General features: G+C 33.1%; 1 protein-coding gene across 2 annotated transcripts in view; it reads right to left on the minus strand.

The window, feature by feature from the left end:
- Usp34 (ubiquitin specific peptidase 34) overlaps positions 1 to 18,774 on the minus strand; it is a 220,606-nt gene that overhangs the window by 96,220 nt on the left and 105,612 nt on the right. For both annotated transcript variants that reach the window (XM_026387219.2, XM_026387217.2), the window contains exons 22-30: positions 14,965 to 15,119; positions 13,922 to 14,035; positions 13,414 to 13,513; positions 13,124 to 13,283; positions 10,400 to 10,526; positions 10,076 to 10,223; positions 3,870 to 3,970; positions 3,458 to 3,667; positions 1,173 to 1,298 (exon numbers count right to left, since the gene is read on the minus strand). In XM_026387219.2, coding sequence (XP_026243004.2) covers positions 1,173 to 1,298; positions 3,458 to 3,667; positions 3,870 to 3,970; positions 10,076 to 10,223; positions 10,400 to 10,526; positions 13,124 to 13,283; positions 13,414 to 13,513; positions 13,922 to 14,035; positions 14,965 to 15,119 — 1,241 coding nt within the window. The remainder of the gene's footprint in view (positions 1 to 1,172; positions 1,299 to 3,457; positions 3,668 to 3,869; positions 3,971 to 10,075; positions 10,224 to 10,399; positions 10,527 to 13,123; positions 13,284 to 13,413; positions 13,514 to 13,921; positions 14,036 to 14,964; positions 15,120 to 18,774) is intronic.

The raw sequence follows: 18,774 nt of genomic DNA on the forward strand, positions 1-18,774 counted from the left end.
TCTCTCACTCTTTTAAAAAAAAATTATTATTACAGTTACTCTGGGTCATAATTCATCATTTTCTAGAGCCCATCATTTTTACATAAAACTCATGAGACATAAGACGTGTAATCACACCAAAGTGCCCAAATCATCAATAACTGGTAACACAACATTATCACATTTGTTATTTTAATCATTTCACAGGAGTTCTACTAGAAATCTACAAAAGAAAACCAATATTACAAAAGTTTTAAAAATAATCTTTAGGGCTGGGGTTGCAGTTCAGTAGTAGAGCACTAGCGTAGCAAAAGTGAGGCACTGGGTTCAGTCATCAGCACCACATAAAAATGAATAAATAAAATAAAGGTATAAAATAATAATAATAATCTTTTTTTTAAGAGAGATAGAGAGACAGAGAGAGAGAGAGAGAGAGAGAGAGAGAGAGAGAGAGAGAGAGAGAGACTTTTTAGTATTTATTTTTCAGTTTTCGGTGGACACAACATCTTTGTTTGTATGTGGTGCTGAGGATTGAACCCGGGCCGCATGCATGCCAGGCGAGCGCGCTACCACTTGAGCCACATCCCCAGCCCAATAATAATAATCTTTAATTTAAAAAATCTTTACCAATATATTCAACATACAATAATATGTGAAGGTATGCCCCATTGGAAGATTACTAAATACATATTGGTCAGTTGACTTGTGTAAGCATTCACAACAAGCACTGATGCATTCATTTCACTCTAGTGTATTTTCCCTACACATTACTTTTTTTAAAAAATATCTTTATTTTATTTTTACGTGGTGCTAGGAATCGAACCTAGTGCCCCACGCGTGCTAGGTGAGAGCACTACCACTTGAGCCATGTCCCCAGCCCCCTACACATTACTTTTTGTTGTCAAAAAGCAATATTGGAAACATACAATAATTTCTTAAAGAAAAAAAAAAAAACTAACCACAAATATGAAGACAAATCCCTATTTTCTAGAGACAATTTCAGAAAGCATTCTTACCTTCTATTTACTATGCTACTCAACCTCACTAAACAATTAAAATGATACACTTTTTCTATTAAACAGGCAAAAATTATATTTAGATTTGCTGAGGTATGATCCAGAAAGTGAGCTACTGCCAGCAGGAACATAACTAGTAACATCCTCAAGGAGAGTAAAAAGATTTTGTAGGCTCACCTGTTCATCTGAGATATTCTGGAATGCCATCAACATGTTAGGACATGTTGGAAGAAGCATGAGCAGCTCCCAGACACGCCTTGACAAATTTTCTGCATGAAGATGAAGTTCTTCACATCTTAAGCTCTATACAAATAAGAACAAATGCTTTATCAAGACAGATCAGGGGAAAAAAATTAAATAAGTTCAATTGTTTGGCACAAAAATTATTAATAATCAAATTTACTCAAGTAGTGTGAAAATAAGACAATTTTAACACGGGAAATAGAATATATTTAAGACAATATGAATAGTCATAAAAAAGAAGGGATTTTTTTAAAAACTGATTATAAACATTTCCCCAGAGTAGCCTTTCCTTAAGGCTGGACATAAGAAATCTCAAACAAAAGTGAGGTCACCTGTTTCATAAAACCATTAGTAAATTTCAAGACTAATTATTATCATTTCTCTTATTCTGTTAATGCATGTTTTTTTTTTTTTTTGTAGTGATAGATGGACAGAATGCCTTTATCTTATTTGTTTATTTTTATGTGGTGCTGAGGACTGAATCCAGAGCCTCACACATGCTAGGAAAGTGCTCTGCTACTGAGCTATAGCCCCAGCCCCGAATATCTTATTTAACAGTTTCAGATGAACAGACATTAAGAGGAGAAAGCAAATTTAAAGAATACTCTTTTTGCTATTATCTTTTGTTAAACCTTAGCTCAGTAAGGTGCTAAGAGTATTCTAAATGATGTTTTCAAAAGTATAAAAAAAAAGTAATTAAAATGTCAAAGTACCACCCCAGAAGACAATAAACATCAAAAGCTAAAATTCACTGGGCATTTTCCATGTAGTATAATTTTGTTTATTATTATATTATTATTGATCCTATTATATTAATTCTTTGGTGTAATACACTCTTAGGGAATGCCAAAGGAATATTCTAAAAGTCAATAAAAAGCAACTTAGTTCTTTTGGTACAAGGACTTTATAAAACCAATATATAGTAATCCCTCAATATCTATCCCCGATTGGTCCCAGCACCCCCCGCTCCATGAACACCAAAATGTGGAGCCCACATCCTTTATATAAAATATATAGTACAGAATCTATGCATGTCCTCCCATAAACTTTAAACAATCTCCAGATTATTTAAAATACCCATATTATAAATACTGTATTAACAGTTGCTATACTATATTATTTAAGGAACAATGAGAAGGAAAATAATCTTCATGTTCAGAACAGATCCTCCCCGTCCCAAATATTTTCATTCCTCAGCTGGTTTAACCTACAAATGCAAAACAAAGAACAAATGCAGAATTCATGGATATGGAGATTTAACTGTACTTTAAAGGTAAGGGAATTTTAGAGCTGGAGTTTCAAGGTAAACTTGCCATTCACAACTCAATTCTGACTCAAGACTGACATATACCTCAATTGATCATCCTTTAAACAACACTTTCATTAAAACAGAATGTCTGATCATATTAAGCACTTAAATAGTTCACAAATAAATGTGTTCCTATGTTTTATTGTTTTTTGAGAGATTACTGAGAAAATTATTTTTCTTTCAACAGAAAGATAAAACAAGTTTATGGAGCGGGGTATGGTGGTACATGCATGCCTATAACCATAGCTACTTGGGAGCTGAAACACAAGGATCTAAAGTTCAAGGACAACCTAAGCAAATCAGCATGCTCCTGTCTCAAAATTTTAAAAAGGAAAAGAGAAAAAAATAGTAGAGGGAGGGGGAAGGGTAATGTAGGTCAGTGGTAGAGCACTTGCTAGCATGTGCAAGGCTCTAGGTTCAATTCTCAGTATCACAAACAAAAATAAGATTTGTGAATGGGATAGAGAAGAAGAGCATGAGAAGAAAACTACCACTAAATGGGGAAGAGAGGTGGGAGGAAAAAAGAGGGAGAAGGGGAGTTGAATGGAAGATGGAAGGAGACCCTCATCGTTATACAGAATACATGTATGATGTTGTGATGAAAAAAAGAAAAGAAAAAAAGTGTGTCACATTAGATTGGATAGAGAGAAATGATGGGAGAGGAGAGGAGGGGAGGAGTAGGGGGGATAAGAAGGGTAGCAGAATAAACATTATGATTGATGTATGTATATAGGTGACTCTATGACCAGTGTGATTCTGCAATCTGTATAATTAGAAAAATGAGAAATTATACCCCAATGACACAAATGTATGAATTTCCAAGATCATTGTAATGTCATGTGTAGATAATTACATAAATAAATATTAAAAAAAAAAAAAGATTTGTGGAAATGAAGTCTGATATGGTTACCTCACTATCATCCACTGCCACCTTTCCCGAGGGTGGTTTAAATGATGCAAGCATTTCTAATAAATCAAAAAGAGTAGTTAGATGGGGTTCTTGTAAAAGCAAAAGCATCGGAATGTTGTCTTTCTGAGGGGGTGGTAGGCAAGACGCAGGGAGCTGAACACCTTCCCCTTTCCGTTCTCTCCGTGGTGCACCCAAAGATACAAATACCATCTACAAAAATAAGAGAGGGGGGAGGGGGAACAATACACATTAAGTTTTCTGCTTAATAAAACAATAAGTCAAGTATAAAGTAATTTGTTGCAATTTTAATATAATAAAAGCAATAATAAATTTTAGACTAAACTTCTGAATATTCTTTTGTCTTTATCAATCAACAGCTAATTAAAACACAAACCACAATTTATATATGTACCTGCATGTCCTTAAAACCAAGTTCATGAAGTGCTTTTTCATCATAATCTGTTGTCAACTCATGTCCAGATGAAATCATCCTTACAGGTCCCATTAGCCCTCCTTAAAAACATCACAAAAAAAGTAAAAACAATTATAGTTAATTCATTTGCTAACAAGAATACAAGGGTATAGTTAGTAATTAAGTCCATTGTATGTTAACCATAAATATAACTAAGAGAATTGGAGACAGTACTAAACATGCTTTAGCAAGTTTTCAGTTGTCTGAAGTTGCCCTCAGGCAATAAAAAAAAAATCACAAAGAAGTTCTCCATTAGGACTAGTCTAACTAGATCAATTATTATTTCCTTAACAATATGAAAAATGTTATAAGAATTAAAAAAATCAATACAGAAAATTTCTGGGAATAGACTGCATTTCTTCCAAATATACATACAGGGGAACATACAAAGATATACAAAAATATACAGAGATTCTTTAATGCCTTAGTTGGGCAAACTGGCATGTATTGATGACTAAGTTCTCTCTCCCTGTTTACTATGCACAAAAACAAAACGAGTGCAAAACGAACAGTCTCATGGGAATACCAGCTTTAACCTTTGATATCTATTCCTTTATTCAATAATTTAGTTTATTTAAAAGGCTAACTTTGTTCAATAAACTCGACAAAGGCAATTTATTTTCTAGAATGCATAAAGTTCTTTTTGTTGTCTCCATCTTTAACTTCATTTCCTTACCTCAAAACTGTGCTTCCCTGATCAGATCTACTTGCCCTTTCTTAAGCATGTTCATCTCAAGAACTAAAATGTTCCTGCTGAGGAATTTACAAGGTCTTCTTCCCTAATTTCCTTCAAATCTCTCATTAAGAAAATTCCTCCCAACCACTCAATCTAAAGGGCCTCATTTCACTACTGGCCCTTTACTCTGCTTTATCTTTCCTTAAAGCATGTATTTACATCTGTCTCTCCTCAAAAAACCAAAAAATTCCTCCCAGTTCCACATGCAGAGATTTCATTTTATATATACATATGTATTCCAGGCACTAGAAACAGTAGACATTATTGTATGATGCATGAATTTTTTAAAAGGAAATGCCTAGAAGAATAGAAAAATTAAGCAAAATTATGAAACACTGATGAATAGACATTATTAAAAATATTGAATTTTCCTAACTTAATGTAAAAAAAAATTTTCAGAAATAATGACTAAGGGAGGAGAACTACTTTCTATAGTGACATATAACATTTAAAATTACCTTTCCTCTTCAAATAAAAAAAATTCTACAGGAAATAACTTCAAACAGAGTAGTAAAATGGCTTTCCCCCAGTAAGATTCATTTTAACAATTCCCTTAAGTACAACTGCTTTGCAGTATTTTTAAATATTTATTTAGTTGTAGATGAACACATAGAATGATTATTTATTTTTATGTGGTGCTGAGGATCGAACCCAGTGCCTCACACATTCAAAACAAGCACTTTACCACTGAGCTACAGCCCCAGCCCCATATCTTCTGTTCCTTCTCTTTAATTTTAAGCCAAGAAATATTGGCCCTTAGGGATTAATAAATATCTAATCATACTTTCTTTGGAACTTGCTTACTGTTCATCAATACAGATACTACATTTTAAACATACCATAAATTAGAAATAGTTTTTTTCTTCCTTCAAATTGAGTAATACTTGTATGAATACACTATAGTTATTTCTCAGGATTCTCCACTCTCTATATTTATTAATAAATTTTTTCACAAAATCATGCACTTTAAATGTTCAATGATTACCCTTGTGTGCTTTTCCTCACAGAACTTGATATTTATTAATATAGACAATTTCAGAGTAATTTCAAATTCTAAACAGAAATTCCACTGAAATCTTAGATAAAATAAACTAAAAAATAAATTTGATATTTCTATAATATTCAGTAGATAGACATGCTAGGTATCTATTTATTCAGTTGTTCATACACACACACACACACACACACACACACAAAATCTCAGAAATTTTTATACTCATATACTTCACAAATCCCTCGCATTAAGCATAATGAGGTGCTGGGGCTGTAGCTCAGTGGCAGAGCACTTGCCTAGCATGTGTGAAGCACTGGGTTTGATCCTTAGCACCAGATAAAAATAAACGAAATAAAGGCTTTCTGTCCATCTACAACTACACAAAAAAAATTTTTTAAAGATCACTATAATGATATATAACATCAAATTCCACTACTATGTATAATTATAATATGCCCCCCAAAAACCATGGGGGCGCAGGCCTGTAATCCCAACTACTCAGGAGGCTGAGGCAGAAGGCTAGCAAGCTGAAGGCCAGCCTCAGTAATTTAGCAAGAACCTGTCTCAAAATTAAAGAAAAAGAAAGAGAGAGAGGGGGGGGGGAGGGAGGGAGGGAGAAGAAGAGGAGGAAGAGGAGGAAGAGGAGGAAAAGGAGGAGGAGGGGAGGGGAGGGGAGGGGAGGGGGGAAATGTATCTTGGCAGGTAAGTGCCCCTGGTTCAATCCCCAGTACCCACCCATCGCCCCACACACAGAAAATGATCATCATAACTTTTTAAATTGTTATAGAGCACTTCTTTAGTTTTCAATTCATCATCATTATTCCCTGATTAAAACTAAGTTTTCTCTTCCAAAAAGTATATTTCTTACTCTAATCATTTTGTATAATACAAAACTAGGGGAAAAAATGAATGCTAGTAAAGCACAGTATTTATTAAACAAAACTCTAGCCACTGGATAGACAGAAACTCTACATTAAGTTTTAATGATTTAGTAAATTTTTATTAAATGACTTTTCCATCTTAATAAACTAATCAAATATAGCTTATGATCACTGATCTTTATACACTTAAAACAAAACACCAGTGGTCATGATGACTGCTAAGACAATACAACACTGATTTGTTTCCTACCGTTACTCTTGTTAAACATGAAAGACGTTTTTCTAAAAGAGAACTCAGATTCTGAGTTCTTTTTAATAAAAAAAAACCTGCTTGTTCCTAGTGCACACTTATAACCCCAAATATTTGGGAAGTTAAAGCAGGAAGATGCCAAGTTACAGGCCAGCCTCAGCATCTCGGTGAGACCACACCTCAATATAAAAAGAAAAGGAGGTGCAGCTGAGTGATATAGGGTCTATCTAACACACCTGAGACCTTGTATTGAACCCCCAATACCACCACCACCACCAAAAAAAAATTGCTTATTCCAGTTTAGGAAAGCATTTTTAACTTTAAGAAAATATTAGTATAATGAATGTTTCAAAACAAAACAAAAAAGAAATAAAAATTGTAAACTCTCTGGTTATTATGATAAACTGAACAACACATCTCTAATTTTTCCCTCTGAAACTCTATGAAAAATATGATTTTAAAAAGTTTATATAAATTGAGAGGAAAACAATGTAAGAGATCATATCAAAGTTTGCAAGAAGTAAACAAAATAAAATTTAATGACTAGCAAGTTCCTAAAAAAATCAAATTCTAAACCAGAGAAATAACCTCATATTCTATAGAATATGTTTTATAATGATTTGGCACAGTTAATATCAACAATGAACATTCCCACCCTACAAAAGCCAGAATGGAAGGAAGGGGAGAGGTGGGAGAGAAAAAAAAAAAATGAATAGTGCCTCAGGACACTATGAGACATTAATAGTCTAGGCACTTTTAATTCTAGACTTATACATTAAATGGGTAAGGTGAGAAGAAGAAGAAGAAAAAAAAGCTGGGCACACTGTTGCACACCTGTAATCCCAGCAATTCAGCAGTATGAGGCAGGAGGAGGAGAGCCTGGACAACTTAGCTCAATGGTAAACCCCTGGGTTGAATTCCTAGTACCACACAGACACACAGAAAAAGATAACTGCTATCCATGTCTATGTTGTTATTACTGGAGTAGACAAAGACCTACACTACAAAGCTATAGTAGCTAAATTTTTTACTACACTATAAAATTTAGAAAAAAATCCAGGCAAGGGGGCATATGCCTATAACCCCAACTTTCAGGAGGTGGAGACAGGAGGATTGCCTTTTTAAGACTTATTAAGACCCTGTCACAAAATTAAAGGACTACAGGTATAAATCAGTGGCAGAGAACCCAAGGAGGGAAAGAAGAATGAAAGAAAGAAGGAAAGCAAGCAAACAGATAGGAAAGAAAGGAGACAGGTATGAAAAAATAATGAGAAACTTTTCTTCCCTTAAGACACAGGGTCTCACTATGTTATCAAGACTAGTTCTAAACTCTTTGAGCTTAAATGATCCTCCTGACTCAGTCTCCAGAGAGCAGTTATTATAGGTAAGTGTCACTGTATCTGTGAAGAGATACTCCCTCCCACCCCCACCCCCATCCTCCACCAAAGATAGGATCTTACTATGTTGCCCAAGATGCTTTGAATTTCTGTCCTCAACTGATCCTTCTGCCTTCACCTCTAAAGTAGATGGGACTATAGGTGCTGGCCACTATGCCCAGCTGAGAGATATTTTTCATCAAATTCCCAAGAATTTCACCTCAGAAACTTTCTCTCAAGAAACTCTGTATTAGCTGGATACAGTGGTGTACACCTGTAATCCCAGTGACTCGGGAGGCTGAAGCAGGAGGATCTTCAGTTCAAAGCCAACCTTAGCAACTTGGCAAGGGCCTGTCTCAAAATTAAAATTAAAAAGAGCTGGAGATGTGGCTCAGTGGTTAAACTCCAATGGGTTCAGTTCCCATTACCAAAACAACAACAAAAATACGACAACAAAAAACTTTCCAGGAACTTAATTTCCTTATATGAAAATGTTAAGCACTACAAGAGGAAAAATACAAATGAAAAGCTATCATTTGAGTTAAAAAAACAGAGAGAGAGATTTATTACATTATATCTTGATATATGAAACCAGAAATAATGTGACTCAAGGAAAAATGGAGGTAAGAGGGAGGCTTTTCCACATTTATTATTTCCTACCAAAAATGTAATTATTGAAGAAAACAATAGTGAATTCACTAAGAGTTGATACTTTAGAGAAGGCATATGATACATCTTGTAGTCAGATGTTTTGTTCCTTACTGCAAGAATGTCAGAGATGGTCCTTACTGAAGGATTCATAGCCAGGTTAAGAAGGTCCCCAAAATATCTTTTAGACATTTTAGATCTTCTTTTCTAAATACTTACAGGTTAGTATTTTCTTATCCAAAAGTGCTTTGGATTTCAGGATTCTTCAGATTTTGGAAAATTTGCATAGACTTTACTGTTGAGAATACTTAATTTAAAAAATTCCAAGATCCAAAATTCAAAATCCAAAACTACTGAGCATCATGCGGTGCTCAAAATGGTTTAGATTTCAGATATTCATATGAGCTATGCTTAACCTGTATTCAACTATTATTTCAGACCCTTAAATTAGAAGTAAAAACATTTTTCATGGTCATTTCTCTGAGTAGTTCACATTTTAGGTGCAGAAAGACAGTAAAAACCAACTAGTTGGTAACAGTAATAGAGGAATTTTTCAGGTGTATTTGAGGATCACCTGAAAAAAGTTCCTAACACAATACATTTTTGGAAGAAAAGGAAAGCGGCATGGGTGAGATTCAAGGGGGTATTAATTTCCTGTGCTTAGAAAAAATAAAATACATCAAAAAGGCAGAAAATTTTTACTGGGCAATATGGGGTACTTGAAGAATGTTTACAAACAATATCTTAAACAACTTCCAGCAATTTTAAACCTAAAAGGTAACTATACCAAGGGGAGGGGAACATATGTGGTGAACCTTTAAAGTAAAGGATTAAAGTTGCTCTTATGGTTTGAATATTTGTCCTGTACCAAAATTCTTGGTGAAATTTAATCGCCTATGCAATTAGTGTTAAGAGGTGGGGCCTTCTTGAAGGCTGTGAGGTCACAAAAGCTCCTCTCTCATGAATGGATAAATAGTTGTATAAAAGGGTTTGACAAAAAAAAGTGTTTCTTTTAGGCCTTCCACCTTATATAATGTGAGGAAGCAAAATTCAAGACACCATGTTAGAAACAAAGCAGCTCTCTGCACTGGCTGCTGGCACCTTGATCTTGTACTTCCCAATATCCAGAACAAAAATTAATTTCAGATCTTAATAAATTATCCAGTTTAAGAGATTCTGCTAGTATAGCATAAAACAGACCAATAGTTTCTATACAACAGAACTTAGGGGAAAAAATGAAAATTTTAACTGTTAAACTTACCAGGAAACTCTCCCTTTCTGCTGCTTTGACCAAACTCCTGAAGCTGAGCTTGTTGATTTATTTGTTCTTTCTGTAAATTTTCATACCAATGAGTTACTTCAGCCCTAAGATCTGCTACCTGGTCACTAGGATACATTTCAATAGTCATCTGAAATATGAGATGCAACCAATTTAAAAATACAAAAGCAAAAAACACCAAACCAAACCCAAACAAGCCAAAACAACAACAGGAAAAAAAAAAAAAAACCACCAAACAAACAAAAACCCACACAGATATTTGAACTGAGAAATGGGATCAATTTGGAAATTAAATTCTGTAACTACCTTGTCAGGAAGTCCAGCGGGCTGGCATACAACCCTTAGGGGCAAAGATTGTTTGTCACTCAATGCTTTCAAATGACTACTAATACCAGTGCCTTCAATTTGCCATTGTCTCAGATGATATGCAAACCTAAGATAAAATAAAAACAAACATAGGAAAGATAAAATTTTAAAATATTTCAATGTCACAGAAGTTTATAATGATTACAAACTGGAAAAATTCTCAGAGGGTTCCAGCACACACCAATTTATAACACTAAATTTAGGCTTAGGTTCACTATGTTGAATCAGACTTAAATGAATAATGACAAAAGATCCTAACAAAATAGTCTCCAAGAAAAATTACTGGGAAGAAAAAATCCTATTGCAAATACTTTATAATGTAAAAGGGAGACGAGGGAAACACAAGCACCTGAAGGAATTAAAAAAAATAGTTGGGTAAATGAAATATCAAGTTATCATTCCAACATTTATAAGAAGATACGAAAATATTTTTCACAGAAATATATTGTAGTAATTATGTCAGCCAGCCTGACAAAATGAGTGATTGCTAAAATAATAAAATAGACAAATATTTCAAATGAAAGAAGCATCTAGCAAAACACAAACTAAATATTTGTCAATTTTCTAACTTAGTTTTAGTTGGTGAAGACAGAATGCAGGTACCTGAATTTAATAAGAAAAAAATGGTCAATGGCTAAAATTAACCATCAATTATAGAAAATAAGGAATAAATGGACTCATCTTATTACCTATACATGATCCAACGTCTAGGTTCTATGACTGAGCAAAAGAGTAATCTTAAAATGTTTTCAGTTGCATATTTCAAGACCAGGATTTTTTAATCTTGACACTACTGACATTTTGAGCACAGTAATTTACTATTGTCAGAAGGCAGAAGAGAGGCTATCTCATGCACTTTAGATGTATAGCAGCATCTCTGGAGTCTGATGCCAAATAATCCCCAAGCTGTAGTAATGAAAAATATCTCCAAACATTAACTACTGTCCCTTGGGAAACAAAATCACTTCTCATTGAAAACCACTATTTAATATTATAACCTTATCTCTTTCTATGAAGAAAGCCCTTTAAGACATTATTACTATTCAGTCTTTTCATATAAAGAATACATGAAAAATGCTTATAGTTTCAATCTAAATTTTAGGCAATTTTCAATTACCACTAAACATATTAAGCACTTGAGATTTTATACTTGATACTTAATACTAGACAAAAATTTGTAAAAAAATATGCAGATAAATTTTTAGAAACACGACTTAGCTTTACTTATTTCCTAGTTCATCAGTTACTCACAAAATGAGTATTTACATAAATTAATGCCAACATTAATTTTTTAACATGAAACAAATACAAAGGGATGTTGCTATCTGGATTCATTAAACTACTAAAAAATGCTACTTAAGTATCAGAAAATAATGTACTTCCTAAAGACTATTTCTTTTAAGAGTACTAATTACAATGTTAGGTACTAGTAATACTATGTAAGTTTTAATGGTTTGAATCAATAGGTATTATCTGTTTTTTGCATCACACAAAAAAATTTGGTATCATACCATTAACAATAACTATCTCTAATAGGAAGAGAACAATTAAAGGAAACTTTCATTTCCTACATAGTATCTTAGTTTAATATCTGAATCTTATGATGAATATATACATTGAGTTTTTATTAATTTGAATGACTTTACCACATTTGCTTAATTTTTTTTAAACTGGTGAAAGTAATGAGGCACAGTGAGGGTTCTATGAGAAAAAATAATCAAAAAGTCCTATCACACATTCACTGAAAACAAAAGAAATTATTTAAGTGCTATTTTTACAAATTGTAATCATAATAAAAGAATTCTGCAATGGTCAAATGTTTCAAACCATGGAATCATGTTATTTATAAGAAATGTGTTGGGTACACCTTTTTTATTCAATATTTCCTGATATTTTAGGAGAAAACATTATTAAACATCACTTGTAATACCTAACTTTCATTATCTAACTAAGATCTGAAGTTGAAAGAAGTTACTTTAACAATTTTTCAACACAGTTCTTAGTACTTTTACATTTACTCATAGTTAATGATTTTTAACAAACAATTTCTTAATTAAAACTATCTACTCACCTTTCATTTCAGTTGGTATATTCATAAATGTTAATTTGCTTTATTTCTGTATTACACAGGGTATGTCTAAATTAATTATACAGATATTCATTAACACAGAATTTTTTGGTCATGTTTCCATGGTAAATGGAAATTCAAAATTAAAATACTGTCTCCTAGTCCAGGAAGAAAAAAAAACAGCAAATGAAACAAATGACTCAATTTGATTCAACGATGAAAGATTATTTGATGTTCTTCGTGAGAGTTTTACGTGTAACCTTTTTTAGTAGTGATGTTTCTGCCTTTACGATCATAATTAATACCTTTTCAGAAATGGAATTTTGTTCAGAGATTCTTGTTCATGCATATTTGTTCAGAGTCTAATGATTTTTAAAGCTTTACAACTTTTTTCAGGAAACTACATTTCCTATTCCACGGTGAAACGGGTATAGATTCTAAATAAAAATTAATTACATCTATTACTGACCCTCTGGTTTTGGTAAATTATGCTTTCTCCTTACACTCAACAAAAATTTGGGTTTAAGAATACATTTGGACTTGTCAGCAATAAAAGGACTGAAATTCATTCTAATAGTATAGCATTAAAAAATTACCTTCTCCTAAATGCTTCCAGATGTGTCTTCAGCATAAGCAGTCCTCTTTCTATAACTGTGAGACTTGAGTGTGATTCCTGTTCAAGACTGCTAGAAGCTATCATAAGACTTTCCATGCACTTACTGATAAATTCTTGCTCCTTCTCCAAACCCGTTTTACCTGAAAGCCAGATGTTTACACATATTTTAATCTTAGTCTTCTTTAGACATATTAAAGAAAATCAAATGAAATGTAATTTAACCAAATGCTCTCACATAATGATTACTTATTAATATTTCAAATCACTTACCATTTATATAATAGGAGTTGATATACTGAATAGCTGCTCGACTCACATCACCAGATTGTGCTCTTAAAGCAATGCCCCAAAATTGGTCCATACCACATAGCTAGGAAAGAAAAATATAAAGACATCTTTGCATTTTGTTGTTAAATGCTGAAACTTATTAGAAGATTGAAGTTCTAACTTAAAATCATACAATAATACCAAATAGCTCAAAAATCAGATTTGAGACAAATTAGCCTACCATTTCAAATTACCCAGGAATTTCTAAGAGACTACAAGAGCACTCAGATGGCCTCTTTTCTATAAATCAATGAAAGTATAATAGGTTTTCATTAAGCACCTCTAAGGTTATCTTTAATAATGAAAAAAAATCATTTGGTTTAAAAACCAAAAGATAAAAGTTTTTCAAACTTAGAATAAGAGTCTATTTGATAATAGTAATCTAATTTGAACACAAGGAAAATTCCACATACTTGCTTAATAAATTCTAACAATAACTATAAAACCATACCTCCGAGTTTGAACCACCATCATAGGCACTGGTAGCCAACCGAGCCAAATTACAGAGATGCTGAAACAGGTTTAAGCCGGTCATGCTGATTGTTTCAGGTTTCAATTGGGGCATCTTGGGGGAAAAAATGTTAAATCTAAATTAGTGAGATAATTAGTTTAAAAGTGTTATTATATGTAAGTTGACAAATTTTATTTTACTGAAAACATTATAGAAAACTATCAATTCATAATCGTAATATAATTTTTAAATTAAAACACTATTTAGTGATATTCTACTCAGGCATATCTGAAGCCTATCTGACTGACTTATGTTTCAATTTTCAAAAAGTACAGAGACCCAAATCAGACAAAGTGAATAAAAACATTATGTCATCTATCAAATTTCTACATTATATACTTTTATGAGTTTTATGAGTTAGGTAACAACGTTTACAGTTTGTATTAAAGTCAGTGCATGAAATTTAAGATAACTTGAATTTAAGTTCTATTTGTAGCCTGGTCCTGAATCTATTATGTGATTTTAATTTTTATATTCTAAAACTCATTCATATTTACTCTACTACAGAGATAATATGAGATCACAAAACTAAACATAAGAAAAATAAGTATGTTGCTTCATTTTCAACATTCAAATGGGAATAGTTCATATAGAAAAATTAACATCTAGACCAACTGTTGCATCTAATGGAGGAAAACAAGAACCCGAACATTTTTACCACCATGACAATGCTTTCTCAGGAATCTACAATTTGGAGAATGACTGATATTTGCCCAGAAGACTGACTAAAACCACAGCCATTTAACTAAGGAAGAGTCACAGAATACAGCTTTCACACTTGTATAATCTAAGTACTTATGTAACTACATAAGTAGGAAAAAGTTACTGCAAAATCTGAGTGGCAAAAAATTATATAATGACTGCCAAAACATAGTACATTTATCTAGTTTAAAAAAAATAAGAGAAAACATTACAGAATTCATATTTCAAAAGATGAAAAGGGAATACAGAAAAACAATAAAACTATCAGGAAAGGATATTACCTTTTCTAGGAAAAGATGTTTGTAGGTTTCCATTCCCATAGCATGTTGATCTTTACTTCGAACTTGATTTAAAAACCAATGGAGCGCATCATCATAACACTCAGAATCTTCTACTAAACAATGCCATAAAATGTCGACTTGCTCTAAACTTAACCCTAGATAAAAATATGTATGTAGTATTTACTATCTAAATCACAATTCTTTATTACTTCCTTTTTGGCATATATACAACATTTTGGTCGAAATACAATGTTCTAGAAGCACCAATTTAGCCAAAATCTAAAGGAGATATAACCCCTCCTTTTTTTGGTGGTAGTATTGAAGACTGAATCCAGGAGCACTCTATCTTTGACCTACTTTCCTACCTTTTCTTTTATTTAATCTTAAGACAGAATCTCACTAAATTGCATAGACTGGGTTGAAACTTGTGATCCTCCTGCCTCAGTCTCCTAAGTAGCTGGGATTATAGGAACATATCACCACAGCTGGGTCTTAAAGCATTTTATAAGATGCTTTCAAAATATAAATATAACCTATACACAAATCACTTGAAAAAAGTTACAAAGTATTCTAGAAGAGCCAACTGATCTAAAATATCATTCTCCCTAAAACATGAACATACCATTTCACATTGTAAAAATGACTGGGGTAGGGGCTGGGGATATAGTTCAGTTGGTAGAGTGCTTGCCTCACACAAACACACCCCTGGATTCAATCCCTAGCACCACACACAAAAAATGACTGGGGTACATAATATCAAAATGTGAAAAGTTAGTTCTAAGGTTTAAAGACTACAAATAAATACAAATAGACTAGATACAATATTCAAGGCCATTCTCTATACACAAGAGATAAACAACAGTAATAAATTTTTATAAAATATAAAAAACGAATTCTTGTGATGAACAAAGCAAAACTATAGGGAACTGGGTAAAACAGACAACAGCAACACATCAGAGGAGAACAGTGCTAGGGAAGCAGACTAATGAGATAAAATCTGAATGGTACTTTGACCCAAATATGACAGAAGAAATGGAGATGAAGAACCACTCAGAAACAGAGGGTTAGAGGGAATTATAAGTTGAACACGAATAACACAATCCAAAAAGAAAAAAAGCATCACGGGAATTTCAAATGTAAATCATGAAGCATTTCAAAGCTTAGCATGGTTCCCCAGAACATAAAGGGACATGGATTTACAGTATCAGTGCATGAAATTTAAGATAACTTGAAATTTATCACAAATGCTTCTTTATTGGAAAAGTAGAACAAATTCCAGAAGATGAAGCACAACTCAGAAAATAATGAATAGCACTAGCAATCTAAAGAATATCACATCCGAATAAAAGTATCCTATCAGTTTTTCAAACTCCTAATATGCAGATTATTCTGAGAAGAATATATGCTCCAAAGAGCTAACAAAAATAACATACAAACAAACCTATAATATGTCTTACAACTTAAAACACACTACGTAATTGAAAAGAACAAAATTAAGAAAATACAGGAGTCTTCAAAATAAAAAGTATCCTGTTAATTAGTTAACTATTTAACATATTGTATACACAAAAGGCTGACCAACTAATCCACTTTAAATATGTCATATATTAGTTTCTGATACTATTTTAAATTGGGGTGGAGGGGGAGGGAGAAGGAGGAAGAGGGAGGGACAGAAGGAGTGTAGGGGAGAAGAAGGGAGGGAGAGAGACATGGGGGGAGAGAGATGGGGGGAAGGGAAAGAAAGAACACCAACAGAGGGAATTGAATTCACGGCCTTGCCCAAATTAGGCAAGCACTCTATCACTGAAATACATCGTAGTCCTTTTTAAATATTGTTTTGAGGTAGCCACAGTTGCTGATGCATTTAATCCCAGCTATCTGGGAGGCTGAGGAAGGAAGACCACAAGATCAATGCCATTAGTAATTTAGCAAAAGTTGTCTCAAAATAAAAAATTAAAAGAACGTGGGATGTGGCTCAGTGGATTCTATCCCTGATACCAAAAATAAACGAATAAATTATTTTGAAGCCGAGTATGACAGCACACCCCTGTAATCACAATGACCTGGGAGACTGAGACAAGATAACTGTAAGTCAAAAGACAACATCCACAAATAAGCAAGAGCCCATATCAAAATAAAAAACAAAAAATGGTTAGGGATATCTCAGTGGTAGAGTACCGCTGGGTTCAATCCCAGGTAAAACAAAAACACAAAAAACAAAAAACAAAAGACAAAAAAAAAAAAAAAAAAAAAAGGAGAAGGAGGAGGAGAAATTTTAAAAAATCAAATTCCTGAAGTTGAGGCCCTCTTGGCTCAATCTCCCACGACTAGAATTAGAAGCAAAGAGCTGGAATAATGAAGCATGTGCCACAACACTCAGTCAATGTTTTTAATTTTTCAAAAGATAATACTTACTGGTATATTGAACATCTGTATTAGCATACTTGATGCAATTATACATGACTGAAGTAAACACATTATTGTTAATGTATACTGTGCCAATAAGAAAACTACATCTCTACTGTGGGAGAAATGTCTTTTATTTGATTTTGTCTGGACAGTAGCTATTGTAAACTCAGAGAATCTACATTGTGTAAAATAAATATAAAATTAATGGTTGGCTGTAATTACTTATACTAATCACATGTGTTTTGGCTTGATGCATAAGTCTGGTTTTGTTATATTTTATGTATTTCTTGTACAGTATTATAATTGGGCACAATAAATGACTTAATAACAAGGAGCAGAGATTTCCTATCAAAAAACAGGTGACCTGCAGGGCTGGGGTTGTGGCTCAGTGGTGAGGCACTAAGTTGGATCTTCAGAACCACGTTAAAAAAAAAAAAAAAGTAATAATAAAATAAAGGTATTGTGTCACAACAACAACAACAACAACAAAACCACCACAAACAGGTGCCTTGCCAGGTGTGGAAGCAGATGTCTGTAATCCTCAAAACTTGAGACAAGAGGATTTAAATTTTTAGACCAGTTTTCAACAATTCCTAAAAGCCCAAAGCAACTTAGAGAGACCTTGTCTCAAAATAAAATAATTAAATAAACAAACACTAATAAATAAATGGCTAAAGATGTTGCTCAGTAGTAAAAGCCCCGGGTTCAATCCTCAGTATATATATAAAAAAAAAGATGGCTTAGATTTGGAATTTATTAGTATCACCAGAGAAATATATAATGTATCTTAAGCACAGATATGAACTTGAAAGAGTGATGATGAATACTCTTAGGCTAGAAAGACACCATCAGTTTGACTGTATTAACCACAGCAAAAGAAAAAGTGGCCTTCTAACAAATGAGGTTTAGCACAGGCACACAGAAAAAAAAAAGAACGTAATATGTGAAAGACAATAAAATCAGCATTGCAAAAGATAAGGAACTTCAGTCAACAGAAATCAAGTTTTCATCTCTCTTCTGAGAACACTAACATGCAGATTTGGTTCACACACTCCAGTATCTCAGATCAGTCTCTACTTAATGACAATGAGATAAAATTAATTTAAACAAAACCAGGACCCCCAAATGTATCACCTATTAACCCAAATCATACAACACTGATGATAATAAACACTGGCTATTTATAATGTTAGTAACAATAAGAATCTACAACAAAGGGTAATAAAAGATGCAATCCCCCTACAGTGACTTTTGTCCTATCACAAATATTTTGTTTTTAAAATGGGTTTTTTAATATTTTTCAGTTATCAATAGTCCCTTATTTATTTATAAGTGGTGCTGCAAATTGAACCCAGTGCCTCTCACATGCTAGGCAAGTGCTCTACCACTAAACTACAACCC

The sequence above is a fragment of the Urocitellus parryii genome, chromosome 12 (assembly GCF_045843805.1).
Source record: "Urocitellus parryii isolate mUroPar1 chromosome 12, mUroPar1.hap1, whole genome shotgun sequence".
Lineage (NCBI taxonomy): Eukaryota > Metazoa > Chordata > Mammalia > Rodentia > Sciuridae > Urocitellus > Urocitellus parryii.